The 26421-nt window shown below is 49.6% G+C and overlaps 1 protein-coding gene across 1 annotated transcript in view; it reads left to right on the top strand.

Moving 5' to 3' along the window:
- si:ch211-126j24.1 (phosphofurin acidic cluster sorting protein 2) overlaps positions 1-26421 on the top strand; it is a gene marked incomplete at its 3' end in the record, with an annotated part of 536875 nt that overhangs the window by 395004 nt on the left and 115450 nt on the right. The window contains exons 11-12 of the mRNA XM_067977559.1: positions 17075-17155; positions 17971-18089. Coding sequence (XP_067833660.1) covers positions 17075-17155; positions 17971-18089 — 200 coding nt within the window. The remainder of the gene's footprint in view (positions 1-17074; positions 17156-17970; positions 18090-26421) is intronic.

The following is a 26421-nucleotide window of genomic DNA, read 5'->3' as shown; positions in this document are numbered from 1 at the left end:
ATCCAGTGAGTCTATTCCTGTGACTGATGTCTCAATCCAGTGAGTCTATCCCTGTAACTGATGGCCCAATCCAGAGAGTCTATCCCTGTGACTGATGTCCCAATCCAGAGAGTCTATCCCTGTGTCTGATGTCCCAATCCAGAGAGTCTATTCCTGCAACTGATGTTCCAATCCATTGACTCTATCCCTGTGACTGATGTCCCAATCCAGTGAGTCTATCCCTGTAACAGATGTCCCAATCCAGTGAGTCTATCCCTGTAACTGATGTCCCAATCCAGTGAGTCTATCCCTGTAACTGATGTCCCAATCCAGAGAGTCTATCCCTGTAACTGATGTCCCAATCCATTGACTGTATCCCTGTGACTGATGTCCCAATCCAGTGAGTCTATCCCTGCAACTGATGTCCCAATCCAGTGAGTCTATCCCTGTAACTGATGTCCCAATCCAGTGAGTCTATCCCTGTAACTGATGTCCCAATCCAGAGAGTCTATCCCTGTAACTGATGTCCCAATCCAGTGAGTCTATCCCTGTAACTGATGTCTCAATCCAGCGAGTCTATCCCTGTAACTGATGTTCCAATCCAGTGAGTCTGTCCCTGTAACTGATGTCACAATCCAGTGAGTCTATCCCTGTAACTGATGTCCCAATCCAGTGAGTCTATCCCTGTAACTGATGTCCCAATCCAGTGAGTCCATCCCTGTAACTGGTGTCCCAATCCAGTGAATCTATCCCTGTAACTGATGTCCCAATCCAGTGAGTCTATCCCTGTAACTGATGGCCCAATCCAGAGAGTCTATCCCTGTGACTGATGTCCCAATCCAGTGAGTCTATCCCTGTGACTAATGTCCCAATCCAGTGAGTCTATCCCTGTAACTGATATTCCAATCCAGTTAGTCTATCCCTGTGACTAATGTCCCAATCCAGAGAGTCTATCCCTGTAACTGATGTCTCAATCCAGTGAGTCTATTCCTGTGACTGATGTTCCAATCCAGTGAGTCTATCCCTGTAACTGATGTCCCAATCCAGTGAGTCTATCCCTGTGACTGATGTCCCAATCCATTGACTCTATCCCTGTGACTGATGTCCCAATCCAGTGAGTCCATCCCTGTAACTGATGTCCCAATCCAGTGAGTCTATCCCTGTGACGAATGTCCCAATCCATTGACTCTATCCCTGTGACTGATGTCCCAATCCAGTGAGTCTATCCCTGTAACTGATGTCCCAATCCAGTGAGTCTATCCCTGTAACTGATGTCCCAATCCAGAGAGTCTATCCCTGTGACTGATGTCCCAATCCAGAGAGTCTATCCCTGTGACTGATGTCCCAATCCAGGGAGTCTATTCCTGTAACTGATGTCCCAATCTATTGACTCTATCCCTGTGACTGATGTCCCAATCCAGTGAGTCTATCCCTGTAACAGATGTCCCAATCCAGTGAGTCTATCCCTGTAACTGATGTCCCAATCCAGAGAGTCTATCCCTGTAACTGATGTCCCAATCCATTGACTGTATCTCTGTGACTGATGTCCCAATCCAGTGAGTCTATCCCTGTGACTGATGTCCCAATCCAGTGAGTCTATCCCTGTAACTGATGTCCCAATCCAGTGAGTCTATCCCTGTAACTGATGTCCCAATCCAGAGAGTCTATCCCTGTAACTGGTGTCCCAATCCAGTGAGTCTATCCCTGTAACTGATGTCCCAATCCAGTGAGTCTATCCCTGTAACTGATGTCCCAATCCAGAGAGTCTATCCCTGTAACAGATGTCCCAATCCAGTGAGTCTATCCCTGTAACTGATGTCCCAATCCAGTGAGTCTATCCCTGTAACTGATGTCCCAATCCAGAGAGTCTATCCCTGTAACTGATGTCCCAATCCATTGACTGTATCCCTGTGACTGATGTCCCAATCCAGTGAGTCTATCCCTGCAACTGATGTCCCAATCCAGTGAGTCTATCCCTGTAACTGATGTCCCAATCGAGTGAGACTATCCCTGTAACTGATGTCCCAATCCAGAGAGTCTATCCCTGTAACTGATGTCCCAATCCAGTGAGTCTATCCCTGTAACTGATGTCTCAATCCAGCGAGTCTATCCCTGTAACTGATGTTCCAATCCAGTGAGTCTGTCCCTGTAACTGATGTCACAATCCAGTGAGTCCATCCCTGTAACTGATGTCCCAATCCAGTGAATCTATCCCTGTAACTGATGTCCCAATCCAGTGAGTCTATCCCTGTAACTGATGGCCCAATCCAGAGAGTCTATCCCTGTGACTGATGTCCCAATCCAGTGAGTCTATCCCTGTGACTAATGTCCCAATCCAGTGAGTCTATCCCTGTAACTGATATTCCAATCCAGTTAGTCTATCCCTGTGACTAATGTCCCAATCCAGAGAGTCTATCCCTGTAACTGATGTCTCAATCCAGTGAGTCTATTCCTGTGACTGATGTTCCAATCCAGTGAGTCTATCCCTGTAACTGATGTCCCAATCCAGTGAGTCTATCCCTGTGACTGATGTCCCAATCCATTGACTCTATCCCTGTGACTGATGTCCCAATCCAGTGAGTCCATCCCTGTAACTGATGTCCCAATCCAGTGAGTCTATCCCTGTGACGAATGTCCCAATCCATTGACTCTATCCCTGTGACTGATGTCCCAATCCAGTGAGTCTATCCCTGTAACTGATGTCCCAATCCAGTGAGTCTATCCCTGTAACTGATGTCCCAATCCAGAGAGTCTATCCCTGTGACTGATGTCCCAATCCAGAGAGTCTATCCCTGTGACTGATGTCCCAATCCAGGGAGTCTATTCCTGTAACTGATGTCCCAATCTATTGACTCTATCCCTGTGACTGATGTCCCAATCCAGTGAGTCTATCCCTGTAACAGATGTCCCAATCCAGTGAGTCTATCCCTGTAACTGATGTCCCAATCCAGAGAGTCTATCCCTGTAACTGATGTCCCAATCCATTGACTGTATCTCTGTGACTGATGTCCCAATCCAGTGAGTCTATCCCTGTGACTGATGTCCCAATCCAGTGAGTCTATCCCTGTAACTGATGTCCCAATCCAGTGAGTCTATCCCTGTAACTGATGTCCCAATCCAGAGAGTCTATCCCTGTAACTGGTGTCCCAATCCAGTGAGTCTATCCCTGTAACTGATGTCCCAATCCAGTGAGTCTATCCCTGTAACTGATGTCCCAATCCAGAGAGTCTATCCCTGTAACTGGTGTCCCAATCCAGTGAGTCTACCCCTGTAACTGGTGTCCCAATCCAGTGAGTCTATCCCTGTAACTGATGTCCCAATCCAGTGAGTCTATCCCTGTAACTGATGTCCCAATCCAGTGAGTCTATCCCTGTGACTGATGTCCCAATCCAGTGAGTCTATCCCTGTGACTGATGTCCCAATCCAGTGAGTCTATCCCTGTAACTGATGTCCCAATCCAGTGAGTCTATCCCTGTAACTGATGTCTCAATCCAGTGAGTCTATCCCTGTAACTGGTGTCTCAATCCAGTGAGTCTATCCCTGTAACTGGTGTCCCAATCCAGTGAGTCTATCCCTGTAACTGGTGTCCCAATCCAGTGAGTCTATCCCTGTAACTGGTGTCTCAATCCAGTGAGTCTATCCCTGTGACTGATGTCCCAATCCAGTGAGTCTATCCCTGTAACTGATATCCCAATCCAGTGAGTCTATCCCTGTAACTGATGGCCCAATCCAGTGAGTCTATCCCTGTAACTGATGTCCCAATCCAATGAGTCTATTCCTGTGACTGATGTCCCAATCCAGTGAGTCCATCCCTGTAACTGATATCCCAATCCAGTGAGTCTATCCCTGTAACTGATGGCCCAATCCAGTGAGTCTATCCCTGTAACTGATGTCCCAATCCAATGAGTCTATCCCTGTGACTGATGTCCCAATCCAGTGAGTCTATCCCTGTAACTGATATCCCAATCCAGTGAGTCTATCCCTGTGACTGATGTCCCAATCCAGTGAGTCTATCCCTGTAACTGATGTCCCAATCCAGTGAGTCTATCCCTGTAACTGATGTCTCAATCCAGTGAGTCTATCCCTGTAACTGGTGTCTCAATCCAGTGAGTCTATCCCTGTAACTGATGTCCCAATCCAGTGAGTCTATCCCTGTAACTGATATTCCAATCCAGTTAGTCTATCCCTGTGACTAATGTCCCAATCCAGAGAGTCTATCCCTGTAACTGATGTCTCAATCCAGTGAGTCTATTCCTGTGACTGATGTTCCAATCCAGTGAGTCTATCCCTGTAACTGATGTCCCAATCCAGTGAGTCTATCCCTGTGACTGATGTCCCAATCCATTGACTCTATCCCTGTGACTGATGTCCCAATCCAGTGAGTCCATCCCTGTAACTGATGTCCCAATCCAGTGAGTCTATCCCTGTGACGAATGTCCCAATCCATTGACTCTATCCCTGTGACTGATGTCCCAATCCAGTGAGTCTATCCCTGTAACTGATGTCCCAATCCAGTGAGTCTATCCCTGTAACTGATGTCCCAATCCAGAGAGTCTATCCCTGTGACTGATGTCCCAATCCAGAGAGTCTATCCCTGTGACTGATGTCCCAATCCAGGGAGTCTATTCCTGTAACTGATGTCCCAATCTATTGACTCTATCCCTGTGACTGATGTCCCAATCCAGTGAGTCTATCCCTGTAACAGATGTCCCAATCCAGTGAGTCTATCCCTGTAACTGATGTCCCAATCCAGAGAGTCTATCCCTGTAACTGATGTCCCAATCCATTGACTGTATCTCTGTGACTGATGTCCCAATCCAGTGAGTCTATCCCTGTGACTGATGTCCCAATCCAGTGAGTCTATCCCTGTAACTGATGTCCCAATCCAGTGAGTCTATCCCTGTAACTGATGTCCCAATCCAGAGAGTCTATCCCTGTAACTGGTGTCCCAATCCAGTGAGTCTATCCCTGTAACTGATGTCCCAATCCAGTGAGTCTATCCCTGTAACTGATGTCCCAATCCAGAGAGTCTATCCCTGTAACTGGTGTCCCAATCCAGTGAGTCTACCCCTGTAACTGGTGTCCCAATCCAGTGAGTCTATCCCTGTAACTGATGTCCCAATCCAGTGAGTCTATCCCTGTAACTGATGTCCCAATCCAGTGAGTCTATCCCTGTGACTGATGTCCCAATCCAGTGAGTCTATCCCTGTGACTGATGTCCCAATCCAGTGAGTCTATCCCTGTAACTGATGTCCCAATCCAGTGAGTCTATCCCTGTAACTGATGTCTCAATCCAGTGAGTCTATCCCTGTAACTGGTGTCTCAATCCAGTGAGTCTATCCCTGTAACTGGTGTCCCAATCCAGTGAGTCTATCCCTGTAACTGGTGTCCCAATCCAGTGAGTCTATCCCTGTAACTGGTGTCTCAATCCAGTGAGTCTATCCCTGTGACTGATGTCCCAATCCAGTGAGTCTATCCCTGTAACTGATATCCCAATCCATTGAGTCTATCCCTGTAACTGATGGCCCAATCCAGTGAGTCTATCCCTGTAACTGATGTCCCAATCCAATGAGTCTATTCCTGTGACTGATGTCCCAATCCAGTGAGTCCATCCCTGTAACTGATATCCCAATCCAGTGAGTCTATCCCTGTAACTGATGGCCCAATCCAGTGAGTCTATCCCTGTAACTGATGTCCCAATCCAATGAGTCTATCCCTGTGACTGATGTCCCAATCCAGTGAGTCTATCCCTGTAACTGATATCCCAATCCAGTGAGTCTATCCCTGTGACTGATGTCCCAATCCAGTGAGTCTATCCCTGTAACTGATGTCCCAATCCAGTGAGTCTATCCCTGTAACTGATGTCTCAATCCAGTGAGTCTATCCCTGTAACTGGTGTCTCAATCCAGTGAGTCTATCCCTGTAACTGATGTCCCAATCCAGTGAGTCTATCCCTGTAACTGGTGTCCCAATCCAGTGAGTCTATCCCTGTAACTGGTGTCTCAATCCAGTGAGTCTATCCCTGTGACTGATGTCCCAATCCAGTGAGTCTATCCCTGTGACTGATGTCCCAATCCAGTGAGTCTATCCCTGTAACTGATGTCCCAATCCAATGAGTCTACCCCTGTAACTGGTGTCCCAATCCAGTGAGTCTATCCCTGTAACAGATGTCCCAATCCAGGGAGACTATCCCTGTAACTGGTGTCCCAATCCAATGAGTCTATCCCTGTGACTGATGTCCCAATCCAGAGAGTCTATCCCTGTGACTGATGTCCCAATCCAGAGAGTCTATCCCTGTAACTGATATCCCAGTCCAGTGAGTCTATTCCTGTAACTGATGTTCCAATCCAGTGAGTCTATCCCTGTAACTGATGTCCCAATCCAATGATTCTATTGCTGTGACTGATGTCCCCATCCAGAGAGTCTATCCCTGTAACTGATATCCGAATCCAGTGAGTCTATTCCTGTCACTGATGTTCCAATCCAGTGAGTCTATCCCTGTAACTGATGTCCCAATCCAATGAGTCTATTCCTGTGACTGATGTCCCAATCCAGAGAGTCTATCCCTGTAACTGATGTCCCAATCCAATGAGTCTATCCCTGTAACAGATGTCCCAATCCAGGGAGACTATCCCTGTAACTGGTGTCCCAATCCAGTGAGTCTATCCCTGTAACAGATGTCCCAATCCAGGGAGACTATCCCTGTAACTGGTGTCCCAATCCAGTGAGTCTATCCCTGTAACTGATGTCCCAATCCAGTGAGTCTATCCCTGTAACTGATGTCCCAATCCAGTGAGTCTATCCCTGTGACTGATGTCCCAATCCAGTGAGTCTATCCCTGTGACTGATGTCCCAATCCAGTGAGTCTATCCCTGTAACTGATGTCCCAATCCAGTGAGTCTATCCCTGTAACTGATGTCTCAATCCAGTGAGTCTATCCCTGTAACTGGTGTCTCAATCCAGTGAGTCTATCCCTGTAACTGGTGTCCCAATCCAGTGAGTCTATCCCTGTAACTGGTGTCCCAATCCAGTGAGTCTATCCCTGTAACTGGTGTCTCAATCCAGTGAGTCTATCCCTGTGACTGATGTCCCAATCCAGTGAGTCTATCCCTGTCACTGATATCCCAATCCAGTGAGTCTATCCCTGCAACTGATGGCCCAATCCAGTGAGTCTATCCCTGTAACTGATGTCCCAATCCAATGAGTCTATTCCTGTGACTGATGTCCCAATCCAGTGAGTCCATCCCTGTAACTGATATCCCAATCCAGTGAGTCTATCCCTGTAACTGATGGCCCAATCCAGTGAGTCTATCCCTGTAACTGATGTCCCAATCCAATGAGTCTATCCCTGTGACTGATGTCCCAATCCAGTGAGTCTATCCCTGTAACTGATATCCCAATCCAGTGAGTCGATCCCTGTGACTGATGTCCCAATCCAGTGAGTCTATCCCTGTAACTGATGTCCCAATCCAGTGAGTCTATCCCTGTAACTGATGTCTCAATCCAGTGAGTCTATCCCTGTAACTGGTGTCTCAATCCAGTGAGTCTATCCCTGTAACTGATGTCCCAATCCAGTGAGTCTATCCCTGTAACTGGTGTCCCAATCCAGTGAGTCTATCCCTGTAACCGGTGTCTCAATCCAGTGAGTCTATCCCTGTGACTGATGTCCCAATCCAGTGAGTCTATCCCTGTAACTGATGTCCCAATCCAATGAGTCTACCCCTGTAACTGGTGTCCCAATCCAGTGAGTCTATCCCTGTAACAGATGTCCCAATCCAGGGAGACTATCCCTGTAACTGGTGTCCCAATCCAATGAGTCTATCCCTGTGACTGATGTCCCAATCCAGAGAGTCTATCCCTGTGACTGATGTCCCAATCCAGAGAGTCTATCCCTGTAACTGATATCCCAGTCCAGTGAGTCTATTCCTGTAACTGATGTTCCAATCCAGTGAGTCTATCCCTGTAACTGATATCCGAATCCAGTGAGTCTATTCCTGTCACTGATGTTCCAATCCAGTGAGTCTATCCCTATAACTGATGTCCCAATCCAATGAGTCTATTCCTGTGACTGATGTCCCAATCCAGAGAGTCTATCCCTGTAACTGATGTCCCAATCCAATGAGTCTATCCCTGTAACAGATGTCCCAATCCAGGGAGACTATCCCTGTAACTGGTGTCCCAATCCATTGAGTCTATCCCTGTAACAGATGTCCCAATCCAGGGAGACTATCCCTGTAACTGGTGTCCCAATCCAGTGAGTCTATCCCTGTAACTGATGTCCCAATCCAATGAGTCTATCCCTGTAACAGATGTGCCAATCCAGGGAGACTATCCCTGTAACTGGTGTCCCAATCCAATGAGTCTACCACTGTAACTGATGTTCCAATCCAGTGATTCTATCCCTGTAACAGATGTCCCAATCCAGGGAGACTATCCCTGTAACTGGTGTCCCAATCCAGTGAGTCTATCCCTGTAACTGATGTCCCAATCCAGTGAGTCTATCCCTGTAACTGATGTCCCAATCCAGTGAGTCTATCCCTGTAACTGATGTCCCAATCCAGTGAGTCTATCCCTGCAACTGATATCCCAATCCAGTGAGTCTATTCCTGTAACTGATGTCCCAATCCAGTGAGTCTATCCCTGTAACTGATGTCCCAATCCAGTGAGTCTATCCCTGTAACTGATATCCCAATCCAGTGAGTCTCCCTGTAACTGATGTCCCAATCCAGTGAGTCTATCCCTGTAACTGATGTCCCAATCCAATGAGTCTATCCCTGTCACTGATGTCCCAATCCAGTGAGTCTATCCCTGTAACTGATATCCCAATCCAGTGAGTCTATCCCTGTAACTGATGGCCCAATCCAGTGAGTCTATCCCTGTAACTGATGTCCCAATCCAATGAGTCTATTCCTGTGACTGATGTCCCAATCCAGTGAGTCCATCCCTGTAACTGATATCCCAATCCAGTGAGTCTATCCCTGTAACTGATGGCCCACTCCAGTGAGTCTATCCCTGTAACTGATGTCCCAATCCAATGAGTCTATCCCTGTGACTGATGTCCCAATCCAGTGAGTCTATCCCTGTAACTGATATCCCAATCCAGTGAGTCTATCCCTGTAACTGATGGCCCAATCCAGAGAGTCTATCCCTGTAACTGATGTCCCAATCCAATGAGTCCATTCCTGTGACTGATGTCCCAATCCAGTGAGTCTATCCCTGTAACAGATGTCCCAATCCAGAGAGTCTATCCCTGTAACTGGTGTCCCAATCCAGTGAGTCTATCCCTGTAACTGGTGTCCCAATCCAGTGAGTCTACCCCTGTAACTGGTGTCCCAATCCAGTGAGTCGATCCCTGTAACTGATGTCCCAATCCAGTGAGTCTATCCCTGTAACTGATGTCCCAATCCAGTGAGTCTACCCCTGTAACTGATGTCCCAATCCAGTGAGTCTATCCCTGTAACTGGTGTCCCAATCCAGTGAGTCTATCCCTGTAACTGGTGTCCCAATCCAGTGAGTCTATCCCTGTAACTGATGTCCCAATCCAGTGAGTCTATTCCTGTGACTGATGTCCCAATCCAGTGCGTCTATCCCTGTAACTGATGTCTCAATCCATTGAGTCTATCCCTGTGACTGATGTCCCAATCCAGTGAGTCTATCCCTGTAACTGATGTCTCAATCCAGAGAGTCTATCCCTGTGACTGATGTCCCAATCCAGTGAGTCTATCCCTGTGACTGATGTCCCAATCCAGTGAGTCTATCCCTGTGACTGATGTCCCAATCCAGTGAGTCTATCCCTGTAACTGATGTCCCAATCCAGTGAGTCTATCCCTGTAACTGATGTCTCAATCCAGTGAGTCTATCCCTGTAACTGGTGTCTCAATCCAGTGAGTCTATCCCTGTAACTGATGTCCCAATCCAGTGAGTCTATCCCTGTAACTGGTGTCCCAATCCAGTGAGTCTATCCCTGTAACTGGTGTCTCAATCCAGTGAGTCTATCCCTGTGACTGATGTCCCAATCCAGTGAGTCTATCCCTGTAACTGATGTCCCAATCCAATGAGTCTACCCCTGTAACTGGTGTCCCAATCCAGTGAGTCTATCCCTGTAACAGATGTCCCAATCCAGGGAGACTATCCCTGTAACTGGTGTCCCAATCCAATGAGTCTATCCCTGTGACTGATGTCCCAATCCAGAGAGTCTATCCCTGTGACTGATGTCCCAATCCAGAGAGTCTATCCCTGTAACTGATATCCCAGTCCAGTGAGTCTATTCCTGTAACTGATGTTCCAATCCAGTGAGTCTATCCCTGTAACTGATGTCCCAATCCAGTGAGTCTATCCCTGTAACTGATGTCCCAATCCAGTGAGTCTATCCCTGTAACTGATGTCCCAATCCAGTGAGTCTACCCCTGTAACTGATGTCCCAATCCAGTGAGTCTATCCCTGTAACTGGTGTCCCAATCCAGTGAGTCTATCCCTGTAACTGATGGCCCAATCCAGTGAGTCTATCCCTGTAACTGATGTCCCAATCCAATGAGTCTATTCCTGTGACTGATGTCCCAATCCAGTGAGTCCATCCCTGTAACTGATATCCCAATCCAGTGAGTCTATCCCTGTAACTGATGGCCCAATCCAGTGAGTCTATCCCTGGAACTGATGTCCCAATCCAATGAGTCTATCCCTGTGACTGATGTCCCAATCCAGTGAGTCTATCCCTGTAACTGATATCCCAATCCAGTGAGTCTATCCCTGTGACTGATGTCCCAATCCAGTGAGTCTATCCCTGTAACTGATGTCCCAATACAGTGAGTCTATCCCTGTAACTGATGTCTCAATCCAGTGAGTCTATCCCTGTAACTGGTGTCTCAATCCAGTGAGTCTATCCCTGTAACTGATGTCCCAATCCAGTGAGTCTATCCCTGTAACTGGTGTCCCAATCCAGTGAGTCTATCCCTGTAACTGGTGTCTCAATCCAGAGAGTCTATCCCTGTGACTGATGTCCCAATCCAGTGAGTCTATCCCTGTAACTGATGTCCCAATCCAATGAGTCTACCCCTGTAACTGGTGTCCCAATCCAGTGAGTCTATCCCTGTAACAGATGTCCCAATCCAGGGAGACTATCCCTGTAACTGGTGTCCCAATCCAATGAGTCTATCCCTGTGACTGATGTCCCAATCCAGAGAGTCTATCCCTGTGACTGATGTCCCAATCCAGAGAGTCTATCCCTGTAACTGATATCCCAGTCCAGTGAGTCTATTCCTGTAACTGATGTTCCAATCCAGTGAGTCTATCCCTGTAACTGATGTCCCAATCCAATGATTCTATTGCTGTGACTGATGTCCCCATCCAGAGAGTCTATCCCTGTAACTGATATCCGAATCCAGTGAGTCTATTCCTGTCACTGATGTTCCAATCCAGTGAGTCTATCCCTGTAACTGATGTCCCAATCCAATGAGTCTATTCCTGTGACTGATGTCCCAATCCAGAGAGTCTATCCCTGTAACTGATGTCCCAATCCAATGAGTCTATCCCTGTAACAGATGTCCCAATCCAGGGAGACTATCCCTGTAACTGGTGTCCCAATCCAGTGAGTCTATCCCTGTAACAGATGTCCCAATCCAGGGAGACTATCCCTGTAACTGGTGTCCCAATCCAGTGAGTCTATCCCTGTAACTGATGTCCCAATCCAATGAGTCTATCCCTGTAACAGATGTCCCAATCCAGGGAGACTATCCCTGTAACTGGTGTCCCAATCCAATGAGTCTACCACTGTAACTGATGTTCCAATCCAGTGAGTCTATCCCTGTAACAGATGTCCCAATCCAGGGAGACTATCCCTGTAACTGGTGTCCCAATCCAGTGAGTCTATCCCTGTAACTGATGTCCCAATCCAGTGAGTCTATCCCTGTAACTGATGTCCCAATCCAGTGAGTCTATCCCTGTAACTGATGTCCCAATCCAGTGAGTCTATCCCTGTAACTGATATCCCAATCCAGTGAGTCTATTCCTGTAACTGATGTCCCAATCCAGTGAGTCTATCCCTGTAACTGATGTCCCAATCCAGTGAGTCTGTCCCTGTAACTGATATCCCAATCCAGTGAGTCTATCCCTGTAACTGATGTCCCAATCCAGTGAGTCTATCCCTGTAACTGATGTCCCAATCCAATGAGTCTATCCCTGTCACTGATATCCCAATCCAGTGAGTCTATCCCTGTAACTGATATCCCAATCCAGTGAGTCTATCCCTGTAACTGATGGCCCAATCCAGTGAGTCTATCCCTGTAACTGATGTCCCAATCCAATGAGTCTATTCCTGTGACTGATGTCCCAATCCAGTGAGTCCATCCCTGTAACTGATATCCCAATCCAGTGAGTCTATCCCTGTAACTGATGGCCCAATCCAGTGAGTCTATCCCTGTAACTGATGTCCCAATCCAATGAGTCTATCCCTGTGACTGATGTCCCAATCCAGAGAGTCTATCCCTGCAACTGATATCCCAATCCAGTGAGTCTATCCCTGTAACTGATGTCCCAATCCAGAGAGTCTATCCCTGTAACTGATGTCCCAATCCAATGAGTCCATTCCTGTGACTGATGTCCCAATCCAGTGAGTCTATCCCTGTAACAGATGTCCCAATCCAGAGAGTCTATCCCTGTAACTGGTGTCCCAATCCAGTGAGTCTACCCCTGTAACTGGTGTCCCAATCCAGTGAGTCTATCCCTGTAACTGATGTCCCAATCCAGTGAGTCTATCCCTGTAACTGATGTCCCAATCCAGTGAGTCTACCCCTGTAACTGATGTCCCAATCCAGTGAGTCTATCCCTGTAACTGGTGTCCCAATCCAGTGAGTCTATCCCTGTAACTGGTGTCCCAATCCAGTGAGTCTATCCCTGTAACTGATGTCCCAATCCAGTGAGTCTATTCCTGTGACTGATGTCCCAATCCAGTGCGTCTATCCCTGTAACTGATGTCTCAATCCATTGAGTCTATCCCTGTGACTGATGTCCCAATCCAGTGAGTCTATCCCTGTAACTGATGTCTCAATCCAGTGAGTCTATCCCTGTGACTGATGTCCCAATCCAGTGAGTCTATCCCTGTGACTGATGTCCCAATCCAGTGAGTCTATCCCTGTGACTGATGTCCCAATCCAGTGAGTCTATCCCTGTAACTGATGTCCCAATCCAGTGAGTCTATCCCTGTAACTGATGTCTCAATCCAGTGAGTCTATCCCTGTAACTGGTGTCTCAATCCAGTGAGTCTATCCCTGTAACTGATGTCCCAATCCAGTGAGTCTATCCCTGTAACTGGTGTCCCAATCCAGTGAGTCTATCCCTGTAACTGGTGTCTCAATCCAGTGAGTCTATCCCTGTGACTGATGTCCCAATCCAGTGAGTCTATCCCTGTAACTGATGTCCCAATCCAATGAGTCTACCCCTGTAACTGGTGTCCCAATCCAGTGAGTCTATCCCTGTAACAGATGTCCCAATCCAGGGAGACTATCCCTGTAACTGGTGTCCCAATCCAATGAGTCTATCCCTGTGACTGATGTCCCAATCCAGAGAGTCTATCCCTGTGACTGATGTCCCAATCCAGAGAGTCTATCCCTGTAACTGATATCCCAGTCCAGTGAGTCTATTCCTGTAACTGATGTTCCAATCCAGTGAGTCTATCCCTGTAACTGATGTCCCAATCCAGTGAGTCTATTCCTGTGACTGATGTCCCAATCCAGAGAGTCTATCCCTGTAACTGATATCCGAATCCAGTGAGTCGATTCCTGTCACTGATGTTCCAATCCAGTGAGTCTATCCCTGTAACTGATGTCCCAATCCAATGAGTCTATTCCTGTGACTGATGTCCCAATCCAGAGAGTCTATCCCTGTAACTGATGTCCCAATCCAATGAGTCTATCCCTGTAACAGATGTCCCAATCCAGGGAGACTATCCCTGTAACTGGTGTCCCAATCCAGTGAGTCTATCCCTGTAACTGATGTCCCAATCCAATGAGTCTATCCCTGTAACAGATGTCCCAATCCAGTGAGTCTACCCCTGTAACTGATGTTCCAATCCAGAGAGTCTATCCCTGTAACTGATGTCCCAATCCAGAGAGTCTATCCCTGCAATTGATGTCCCAATCCAGTGAGTCTATCCTTGTAACTGAAGTCCCAATCCAGTGAGTCTATCCCTGTAACTGATGTCCCAATCCAGAGAGACTATCCCTGTAACTGATGTTCCAATCCAGAGAGTCTATCCCTGTAACTGATGTTCCAAACCAATGAGTCTATCCCTGTAACTGATGTCCCAATCCAATGAGTCTATCCCTGTAACTGGTGTCCCAATCCAATGAGTCTACCACTGTAACTGATGTTCCAATCCAGTGAGTCTATCCCTGTAACAGATGTCCCAATCCAGGGAGACTATCCCTGTAACTGGTGTCCCAATCCAGTGAGTCTATCCCTGTAACTGATGTCCCAATCCAGTAAGTCTATCCCTGTAACTGATGTCCCAATCCAGTGAGTCTATCCCTGTAACTGATGTCCCAATCCAGTGAGTCTATCCCTGTAACTGATATCCCAATCCAGTGAGTCTATTCCTGTAACTGATGTCCCAATCCAGTGAGTCTATCCCTGTAACTGATGTCCCAATCCAGTGAGTCTATCCCTGTAACTGATATCCCAATCCAGTGAGTCTATCCCTGTAACTGATGTCCCAATCCAGTGAGTCTATCCCTGTAACTGATGTCCCAATCCAATGAGTCTATCCCTGTGACTGATGTCCCAATCCAGTGAGTCTATCCCTGTAACTGATATCCCAATCCAGTGAGTCTATCCCTGTAACTGATGGCCCAATCCAGTGAGTCTATCCCTGTAACTGATGTCCCAATCCAATGAGTCTATTCCTGTGACTGATGTCCCAATCCAGTGAGTCTATCCCTGTAACTGATGTCCCAATCCAGAGAGTCTATCCCTGTAACTGATGTCCCAATCCAGAGAGTCTATCCCTGTAACTGATATCCCAATCCAGTGAGTCTATCCCTGTGACTGATGTTCCAATCCAGTGAATCTATCCCTGTAACCGATGTCCCAATCCAGTGAGTCTATCCCTGTGACTGATGTCCCAATCCAGTGAGTCTATCCCTGTAACTGATGTTCCAATCCAGTGAGTCTATCCCTGTAACTGATGTCCCAATCCAGAGAGTCTATCCCTGTAACTGATGTCCCAATCCAGTGAGTCTACCCCTGTAACTGATGTCCCAATCCAGTGAGTCTACCCCTGTAACTGATGTTCCAATCCAGACAGTCTATCCCTGTAACTGATGTCCCAATCCATAGAGTCTATCCCTGCAATTGATGTCCCAATCCAGTGAGTCTATCCTTGTAACTGAAGTCCCAATCCAGTGAGTCTATCCCTGTAACTGATGTCCCAATCCAGAGAGACTATCCCTGTAACTGATGTTCCAATCCAGAGAGTCTATCCCTGTAACTGATGTTCCAAACCAATGAGTCTATCCCTGTAACTGATGTCCCAATCCAATGAGTCTATCCCTGTGACTGATGTCCCAATCCAGTGAGTCTATCCCTGTAACTGATATCCCAATCCAGTGAGTCTGTTCCTGTGACTGATGTTCCAATCCAGTGAATCTATCCCTGTAACCGATGTCCCAATCCAGTGAGTCTATCCCTGTGACTGATGTCCCAATCCAGAGAGTCTATCCCTGTAACTGATGTTCCAATCCAGTGAGTCTATCCCTGTAACTGATGTCCCAATCCAGTGAGTCTATCCCTGTGACTGATGTCCCAATCCAGAGAGTCTATCCCTGTAACTGATGTTCCAATCCAGTGAATCTATCCCTGTAACCGATGTCCCAATCCAGTGAGTCTATCCCTGTGACTGATGTCCCAATCCAGAGAGTCTATCCCTGTGACTGATGTCCCAATCCAGTGAGTCTATCCCTGTAACTGATGTTCCAATCCAGTGAGTCTATCCCTGTAACTGATGTCCCAATCCAGTGAGTCTATCCCTGTAACTGATGTCCCAATCCAGTGAGTCTACCCCTGTAACTGATGTCCCAATCCAGTGAGTCTACCCCTGTAACTGATGTTCCAATCCAGTGAGTCTACCCCTGTAACTGATGTTCCAATCCAGAGAGTCTATCCCTGTAACTGATGTCCCAATCCAGAGAGTCTATCCCTGCAATTGATGTCCCAATCCAGTGAGTCTATCCTTGTAACTGAAGTCCCAATCCAGTGAGTCTATCCCTGTAACTGATGTCCCAATCCAGAGAGACTATCCCTGTAACTGACGTTCCAATCCAGAGAGTCTATCCCTGTAACTGATGTTCCAAACCAATGAGTCTATCCCTGTAACTGATGTCCCAATCCAGTGAGTCGATCCCTGTGACTGATGTCCCAATCCAGTGAGTCTATCCCTGTAACTGATGTCCCAATCCAGTGAGTCTATCCCTGTGACTGATGTCCGAATCCAGTGAGTCAATCCCTGTAACTGATGGTCTTTCACTCCCAGCCCAGTGAGTCTCCCCCTATAAGGGACTGTCGTAAGGGACAGTAGGATTTACTGTAGTCAGGGACCCACACAAACAGGAATGGAAACTCGTCCATCAGTGCACATGCAAAGCAAGAAACTGTTTCACTCATGAATGAGCAAAACATTGCTCTAAAGTCAGGCCTTGAAAACTGACCTTTCCTGTCTGCGTCTCCAATGAACAAAATGGCCACTCTGGAACCAGGTTATCCGTTTTCAAATGGTCACCCTAGCACTCAGCTCCTCGTCCCCTCCTCACCCTGTGGGAGAATTCTCCAGCAGAGGATTGAAATGTAATTCTTGGCTCCATACTGTGATATGTTTAGCTGAGTCTATGAGCCGTATTGAGCAGTGTAAAATCAGGGAGCCAGCCCATAGACACTGGCCTCCTGGAATCTGAAACACTCATCTTCACCATTACATGAAGATGTTTTGTTTTAAGAAGGCCTGGAGTGGAGGATGGACGAGCAGTGGTTTAAATGGTATATTCACTCTGGTAATGTGGCTGTCTGTTCTCTCCCCTCCCCTCCCCTCCCCTCCCCTCCTCTCCTCCCACAGGCAGAATACTCTCCACCAGAGAATAAGAATGTGACCAGTACCAGCCAGCAAGAAGAGGCTGCTGTTGAGGCTGTCGCTCTGGTGAGTACAATGTCCAAGAGCAGGTGGTGGGCTGGCAGACCCAACCCTGGATCTCCACCAGCGTACCTGATTGCAGATCGGATCCTCCAGCAGAATCGGGGTCCTGTAATCCTGTGACCTGGGGCGCAGTATTTTCAACTTCAGCGGGGGGTCGGGGGGCATCGAGAACCGGCTGAGGTCAATGGAAAGGAGAATCGGCTGATTCAGTACCACTGCTTTTCACCCTTGTCGAAGCTGAAAATGATTCCCACTGCGCTGCAATATCTAGAGTAAAACTTGGGCACAGTCCCTTCCCCAGCAAGAAAAAGTACTTAGAAAGGGGAGAAACAGAAAGAAAATCAAATGCAGGAGATTGAAATGAAACCAGTTGTTAATCGGAGCCTCGCAGGTTGGCCAGATATCGGGAGATGTCTCTCAGCGAGAGAGGACCTCCATGACACACGAAATGAAACTCTCTGATGTTGATCGAGAGCTGCCCTCTGGCTGAGTGAAGGAAGAAACGTCCACTCTGTGTCAGCATCCGTCAATCAAGAGGATGCTGCCACCCTCGTTTGTGAGTACAGGCAGCCACTGACGGATCCCTGAGCCAGTGCCTCCAAGGTCAGTGCGAAGGTGCCCATGAGAGTCTAATCATGGTAAACGTGGCCCGTATGACACAGACCACAGGCTGTGATGGATGGAGGGGCCCAGGTTATGTGGACTGACTAACTGGAGCAGATGGTGGGACCTGTGTCACAAGGACGATTGGAATAGTGGGCGGCAGTGTCCGCGGTCTACAGTATTGTTGGCAATTTGTGTCTCTGATTTCTTGACAGGAACTGGAAGAAGAAGAAGTGAAACCTGGGGACGTAAATACCTGGGAAACGTCTAACGAAAAGCTGCCACCATTAGGGAAAATCACTAAGACAGAATCCCAGGTTATCGTGTCGCCCAGGTAAGGAAATACAAACTCATCAACGGGAAAAGGCTATCAGAACGAACTAACACACATCTTTTATGTTAGATCCTCACCCCACCCACAGACCTACTTAGCATATCCCCCAGCCCGACCTCCTCACCGTGTCCCCCAGCCCCACCTTCTCACCGTGTCCCGCAGTCCGACCTCCTCACCGTGTCCCCCAGCCCGACCTCTTCACCGTGTCCCCCAGCCCGACCTCGTCACCGTGTCCCCCAGTCCGACCTTCTCACCGTATCCCCCAACCCCACCTTCTCACCGTGTCCCCCAGCCCGACCTCCTCACCGTGTCCCCCAGCCCCACCTTCTCACCGTATCCCCCAACCCCACCTTCTCACCGTATCCCCCAACCCCACCTTCTCACCGTATCCCCCAACCCCACCCTCTCACCGTATCCCCCAACCCCACCTTCTCACCCTATCCCCCAACCCCACCTTCTCACCGTATCCCCCAACCCCACCTTCTCACCGTATCCCCCAACCCCACTTTCTCACCGCATCCCCCAACCCCACCTTCTCACCGTATCCCCCAACCCCACCTTCTCACCGCATCCCCCAACCCCACCCTCTCACCGTATCCCCCAACCCCACCTTCTCACCGTATCCCCAACCCCACCCTCTCACCGTATCCCCCAACCCCACCCTCTCACCGTATCCCCCAACCCCACCCTCTCACCGCATCCCCCAACCCCACCCTCTCACCGTATCCCCCAACCCCACCTTCTCACCGTATCCCCAACCCCACTTTCTCACCGTATCCCCCAACCCCACCTTCTCACCGTATCCCCCAACCCCACCTTCTCACCGTATCCCCCAACCCCACCTTCTCACCGTATCCCCCAACCTCACTTTCTCACCGTATCCCCCAACCCCACCCTCTCACCGTATCCCCCAACCCCACTTTCTCACCGTATCCCCCAACCCCACCTTCTCACCGTATCCCCCAACCTCACTTTCTCACCGTATCCCCCAACCCCACTTTCTCACCGTATCCCCCAACCCCACCTTCTCACCGTATCTCCCAACCCCACTTTCTCATCGTATCCCCCAACCCCACCTTCTCACCGTATCCCCCAACCTCACTTTCTCACCGTATCCCCCAACCCCACTTTCTCACCGTATCCCCAACCCCACCTTCTCACCGTATCTCCCAACCCCACCTTCTCACCGTGTCCCCCAGCCCCACCTTCACACCATATCCCCCAACCCCACCTTCTCATCGTATCCCCAACCCCACTTTCTCACCGTATCCCCCAACCCCACCTTCTCACCGTATCCCCCAACCCCACTTTCTCACCGTATCCCCCAACCCCACCTTCACACCATATCCCCCAACCCCACCTTCTCACCGTATCCCCCAACCCCACTTTCTCACCGTATCCCCCAACCCCACCTTCTCACCGTATCCCCCAACCCCACCTTCTCACCGTGTCCCCAACCCCACTTTCTCATCGTATCCCCAACCCCACTTTCTCACCGTATCCCCCAACCCCACTTTCTCATCGTATCCCCAACCCCACTTTCTCACCGTATCCCCCAACCCCACTTTCTCACCGTATCCCCCAACCCCACTTTCTCACCGTATCCCCCAACCCCACTTTCTCACCGTATCCCCCAACCCCACCTTCTCACCGTATCCCCCAACCCCACTTTCTCACCGTATCCCCCAACCCCACTTTCTCACCGTATCCCCCAACCCCACCTTCTCACCGTATCCCCAACCCCACCTTCTCACCGTATCCCCCAACCCCACCTTCTCACCGTATCCCCAACCCCACTTTCTCACCGTATTCCCAACCCCACTTTCTCACCGTATCCCCCAACCCCACCTTCTCACCGTATCCCCCAACCCCACCTTCTCACCGTATCCCCAACCCCACCTTCTCACCGTATCCCCAACCCCACTTTCTCACCGTATCCCCAACCCCACCTTCTCACCGTATCCCCAACCCCACTTTCTCACCGTATCCCCAACCCCACTTTCTCACCGTATCCCCCAACCCCACCTTCACACCATATCCCCCAACCCCACCTTCTCACCGTATCCCCCAACCCCACTTTCTCACCGTATCCCCCAACCCCACCTTCACACCGTATCCCCCAACCCCACCTTCTCATCGTATCCCCAACCCCACTTTCTCACCGTATCCCCCAACCCCACCTTCTCACCGTATCCCCCAACCCCACCTTCACACCATATCCCCAACCCCACTTTCTCATCGTATCCCCCAACCCCACCTTCACACCATATCCCCCAACCCCACCTTCTCATCGTATCCCCAACCCCACTTTCTCACCGTATCCCCCAACCCCACCTTCTCACCGTATCCCCCAACCCCACCTTCACACCATATCCCCCAACCCCACCTTCTCATCGTATCCCCAACCCCACTTTCTCACCGTATCCCCCAACCCCACCTTCTCATCGTATCCCCCAGCCCCACCTTCTCACCGTATCCCCCAACCCCACTTTCTCATCGTATCCCCAACCCCACTTTCTCATCGTATCCCCAACCCCACTTTCTCATCGTATCCCCCAACCCCACTTTCTCATCGTATCCCCAACCCCACTTTCTCACCGTATCCCCCAACCCCACCTTCACACCATATCCCCCAACCCCACTTTCTCATCGTATCCCCAACCCCACTTTCTCACCGTATCCCCCAACCCCACTTTCTCACCGTATCCCCCAACCCCACTTTCTCACCGTATCCCCCAACCCCACTTTCTCACCGTATCCCCCAACCCCACTTTCTCACCGTATCCCCCAACCCCACTTTCTCACCGTATCCCCCAACCCCACCTTCTCACCGTATCCCCCAACCCCACCTTCTCACCGTATCCCCAACCCCACTTTCTCACCGTATCCCCCAACCCCACTTTCTCATCGTATCCCCAACCCCACTTTCTCACCGTATCCCCCAACCCCACTTTCTCACCGTATCCCCCAACCCCACTTTCTCACCGTATCCCCCAACCCCACTTTCTCACCGTATCCCCCAACCCCACTTTCTCACCGTATCCCCCAACCCCACTTTCTCACCGTATCCCCCAACCCCACCTTCTCACCGTATCCCCCAACCCCACTTTCTCACCGTATCCCCCAACCCCACTTTCTCACCGTATCCCCCAACCCCACTTTCTCACTGTATCCCCCAACCCCACCTTCTCACCGTATCCCCCAACCCCACCTTCTCACCGTATCCCCAACCCCACTTTCTCACCGTATCCCCCAACCCCACTTTCTCACCGTATCCCCCAACCCCACCTTCTCACCGTATCCCCCAACCCCACTTTCTCACCGTATCCCCAACCCCACCTTCTCATCGTATCCCCCAACCCCACTTTCTCACCGTATCCCCAACCCCACCTTCTCATCGTATCCCCCAACCCCACCTTCTCACCGTATCCCCCAACCCCACCTTCTCACCGTATCCCCCAGCCCCACTTTCTCACCGTATCCCCCAACCCCACCTTCTCACCGTATCTCCCAACCCCACCTTCTCACCGTATCCCCCAACCCCACCTTCTCACCGTATCTCCCAACCCCACCTTCTCACCGTATCCCCCAACCCCACTTTCTCACCGTATCTCCCAACCCCACTTTCTCACCGTATCCCCAACCCCACCTTCTCACCGTGTCCCCAACCCCACCTTCTCACCGTATCCCCCAACCCCACTTTCTCACCGTATCTCCCAACCCCACTTTCTCACCGTATCTCCCAACCCCACCTTCTCACCATATCCCCCAACCCCACCTTCTCACCGTATCTCCCAACCCCACCTTCTCACCGTATCCCCCAACCCCACTTTCTCACCGTATCCCCCAACCCCACCTTCTCACCGTATCCCCCAACCCCACCTTCTCACCGTAAACCCCAACCCCACTTTCTCACCGTATCCCCCAACCCCACCTTCTCACCGTATCCCCAACCCCACTTTCTCACCGTATCCCCCAACCCCACCTTCTCACCGTATCCCCAACCCCACTTTCTCACCGTATCCCCCAACCCCACCTTCTCACCGTATCCCCCAACCCCACCTTCTCACCGTATCCCCCAACCCCACTTTCTCACCGTATCCCCCAACCCCACCTTCTCACCGTATCCCCCAACCCCACCTTCTCACCGTATCTCCCAACCCCACTTTCTCACCGTATCCCCCAACCCCACCTTCTCACCGTATCTCCCAACCCCACTTTCTCACCGTATCCCCCAACCCCACCTTCTCACCGTATCTCCCAACCCCACTTTCTCACCGTATCTCCCAACCCCACCTTCTCACCGTATCCCCCAACCCCACCTTCTCACCGTAAACCCCAACCCCACCTTCTCACCGTATCTCCCAACCCCACTTTCTCACCGTAAACCCCAACCCCACTTTCTCACCGTATCTCCCAACCCCACCTTCACACCATATCCCCCAACCACACTTTCTCACCGTATCCCCCAACCCCACCTTCTCACCGTATCCCCCAACCCCACCTTCTCACCATATCTCCCAACCCCACTTTCTCATCGTATCCCCAACCCCACTTTCTCACCGTATCCCCCAACCCCACTTTCTCACCGTATCCCCCAACCCCACCTTCTCACCGTATCCCCCAACCCCACCTTCTCACCGCATCCCCCAACCCCACTTTCTCACCGTATCTCCCAACCCCACCTTCTCACCGTATCTCCCAACCCCACCTTCTCACCGTATCCCCCAACCCCACCTTCTCACCGTATCTCCCAACCCCACCTTCTCACCGTATCTCCCAACCCCACCTTCTCACCGTATCCCCCAACCCCACCCTCTCACCGTATCTCCCAACCCCACCTTCTCACCGTATCCCCCAACCCCACCCTCTCACCGTATCTCCCAACCCCACCCTCTCACCGTATCTCCCAACCCCACTTTCTCATCGTATCCCCCAACCCCACCCTCTCACCGTATCCCCCAACCCCACCCTCTCACCGTATCTCCCAACCCCACCTTCTCACCGTATCTCCCAACCCCACTTTCTCATCGTATCCCCAACCCCACTTTCTCACCGTATTGCCCAACCCCACTTTCTCACCGTATCCCCAACCTCACTTTCTCACCGTATCCCCAACCCCACTTTCTCACCGTATCCCCCAACCCCACCTTCTCACCGTATCTCCCAACCCCACTTTCTCACCGTATCCCCCAACCCCACTTTCTCACCGTATCCCCCAACCGCAGCTCCTCTTCTGCCTCAAATATTTCCGTTCAGTATCACACTTACCTCCGATTCCGTGACCCCTGATCCAAACTGTTAACTATAGTTGTGGAGCCTTGTCAAAAAGCTTTCCAAAGTTCTCGTATATAATATCCACTGAATTTCCCCTGTCTATAAAGATGAACATACAGCAGCAGATTTTTTTTATTCATTCATGGGATGTGGGCGTCGCTGGCGAGGCCGGCATTTATTGCCCATCCCTAATTGCCCTTGAGAAGGTGGTGGTGAGCCGCCTTCTTGAACCGCTGCAGTCCGTGTGGTGAAGGTTCTCCCACAGTGCTGTTAGGAAGGGAGTTCCAGGATTTTGACCCAGCGACGATGAAGGAACGGCGATATATTTCCAAGTCGGGATGGTGTGTTGACTTGGGGGGGGAACGTGCAGGTGGTGGTGTTCCCATGTACTTGCTGCTCTTGTCCTTCTAGGGGGTAGAGGTCGCGGGTGTGGGAGGTGCTGTCGAAGAAGCCTTGGCAAGTTGCTGCAGTGCATCCTGTGGATGGTACACACTGCAGCCACTGCGCCGGTGGTGAAGGGAGTGAATGTTTAGGGTGGTGGATGGGGTGCCAATCAAGCAGGCTACTTTGTCCTGAATGGTGTCGAGCTTCTTGAGTGTTGTTGGAGCTGCACTCATCCAGGCAAGTGGAGAGTATTCCATCACACTCCTGACTTATGCCTTGTAGATGGTGGAATTAGGGGTTATGGGGAGCGGGCAGGAAATTGGACATGAATTTAGATTTGAGGTTCGGATCAGATCAGCCATGATCTTATTGAATGGCGGAGCAGGCTCGAGGGGCCGATTGGCCTACTCCTGCTCCTATTTCTTATGTTATAAGAACATAAGAACACAAGAAATAGGAGCAGGAGTAGGCCAATCGGCCCCTCGAGCCTGCTCCGCCATTCAATAAGATCATGGCTGATCTGATCCGAACCTCAAATCTAAATTCATGTCCAATTTCCTGCCCGCTCCCCGTAACCCCTAATTCCCTTTACTTCTAGGAAACTGTCTATTTCTGTTTTAAATTTATTTAATGATGTAGCTTCCACAGCTTCCTGGGGCAGCAAATTCCACAGACCTACTACCCTCGGAGTGAAGAAGTTTCTCCTCATCTCAGTTTTGAAAGAGCAGCCTCTTATTCTAAGATTATGCCCCCTAGTTCTAGTTTCACCCATCCTTGGGAACATCCTTACCGCATCCACCCGATCAAGCCCCTTCACAATCTTATATGTTTCAATAAGATCGCCTCTCATTCTTCTGAACTCCAATGAGTAGAGTCCCAATCTACTCAACCTCTCCTCATACGTCCGCCCCCTCATCCCCGGGATTAACCGAGTGAACCTTCTTTGTACTGCCTCGAGAGCAAGTATGTCTTTTCTTAAGTATGGAGACCAAAACTGTATGCAGTATTCCAGGTGCGGTCTCACCAATACCTTATATAACTGCAGCAATACCTCCCTGTTTTTATATTCTATCCCCCTCGCAATGAAAGCCAACATTCCTTTGGCCTTCTTGATCACCTGCTGCACCTGCATACTAACTTTTTGATTTTCTTGCACTAGGACCCCCAGATCCCTTTGCCCTGCAGTACTTTCCAGTTTCTCGCCATTAAGATAATAACTTGCTCTCTGATTTTTCCTGCCAAAGTGCATAACCTCACATTTTCCAATATTATATTGCATCTGCCAAATCTCCGCCCACTCACCCAGCCTGTCCATATCCCCTTGTAGGTTTTTTATGTCCTCCTCACTCTCTACTTTCCCTTCCATCTTTGTATCATCTGCAAACTTTGATATGTTACACTCGGTCCCCTCCTCCAAATCGTTAATATAGATTGTAAAGAGTTGGGGACCCAGCACCGACCCCTGCGGAACACCACTGGCTACTGGTTGCCAGTCCGAGAATGAACCATTTATCCCAACTTTCTGCTTCCTGTTAGATAACCAATCCTCCACCCATGCCAGAATATTACCCCCAATCCAGTGATTCTTTATCTTGAGCAATAATCTTTTATGTGGCACCTTGTCGAATGCCTTCTGGAAGTCTAAATACACTACGTCCACTGGTTCCCCTTTATCCACCCTGCACGTTATGTCCTCAAAGAACTCAAGCAAATTTGTCAGACATGACTTCCCCTTCGTAAAGCCATGCTGACTTTCTCCTATTAAATTATGTTTATCCAAATGTTCCGCTACTGTCTCCTTAATAATAGACTCCAAAATTTTACCCACCACAGATGTTAGGCTAACTGGTCTATAATTTCCAGCCTTCTGCCGACTACCCTTTTTAAATAAGGGTGTTACATTAGCAGTTTTCCAATCTGCCGGGACCTTTGCCGAGTCCAGAGAATTTTGGAAAATTATTACCAAAGCATCCACAATCCCGACTGCCACTTCCCTCAAGACCCTCGGATGTAAGCCATCAGGTCCAGGGGATTTATCCGCCTTGAGTCCCATTAATTTACTGAGTACCAATTCCTTAGTGATTTTAATCGTATTTAGCTCCTCCCCGCCTAGAGCCCCCTGTTTGTCCAGTGTTGGGATATTCTTAGTGTCCTCTACCGTAAAGACTGAAACAAAATATTTGTTCAGCATTTTTGCCATCTCCATGTTTCCCACCATTAATTTCCCGGTCTCATCCTCTAAGGGACCTACGTTTGCCTTAGCCACCCTTTTTCTTTTTATATAACTGTAGAAACTCTTGCTATCTGTTTTTATATTTTTTGCTAATTTATTTTCATAATCATTATGTTCTTATGAAAGGCTTTGGGGAGTCAGGAGGTGAGTCACTCGCCACAGAATACCCAGCCTCTGACCTGCTCTTGTAGCCACAGTATTTATATGGCTGGTCCAGTTAAGTTTCTGGTCAATGGTGACCCCCAGGATGTTGATGGTGGGGGATTCGGCGATGGTAATGCCGTTGAATGTCAAGGGGAGGTGGTTAGACTCTTGTTGGAGATGGTCATTACCTGGCACTTGTCTGGCGCGAATGTTACTTGCCACTTATGAGCCCAAGCCTGGATGTTGTCCAGGTCTTGCTGCATGCAGGCTCGGACTGCTTCATTATCTGAGGGG

This window comes from Heptranchias perlo, unplaced genomic scaffold (assembly GCF_035084215.1).
Source record: "Heptranchias perlo isolate sHepPer1 unplaced genomic scaffold, sHepPer1.hap1 HAP1_SCAFFOLD_160, whole genome shotgun sequence".
Classification (NCBI taxonomy): domain Eukaryota; kingdom Metazoa; phylum Chordata; class Chondrichthyes; order Hexanchiformes; family Hexanchidae; genus Heptranchias; species Heptranchias perlo.
The sequence above is the reverse complement of the archived record's forward strand: the minus strand, read 5'-3'. Positions and strand labels throughout refer to the sequence as shown.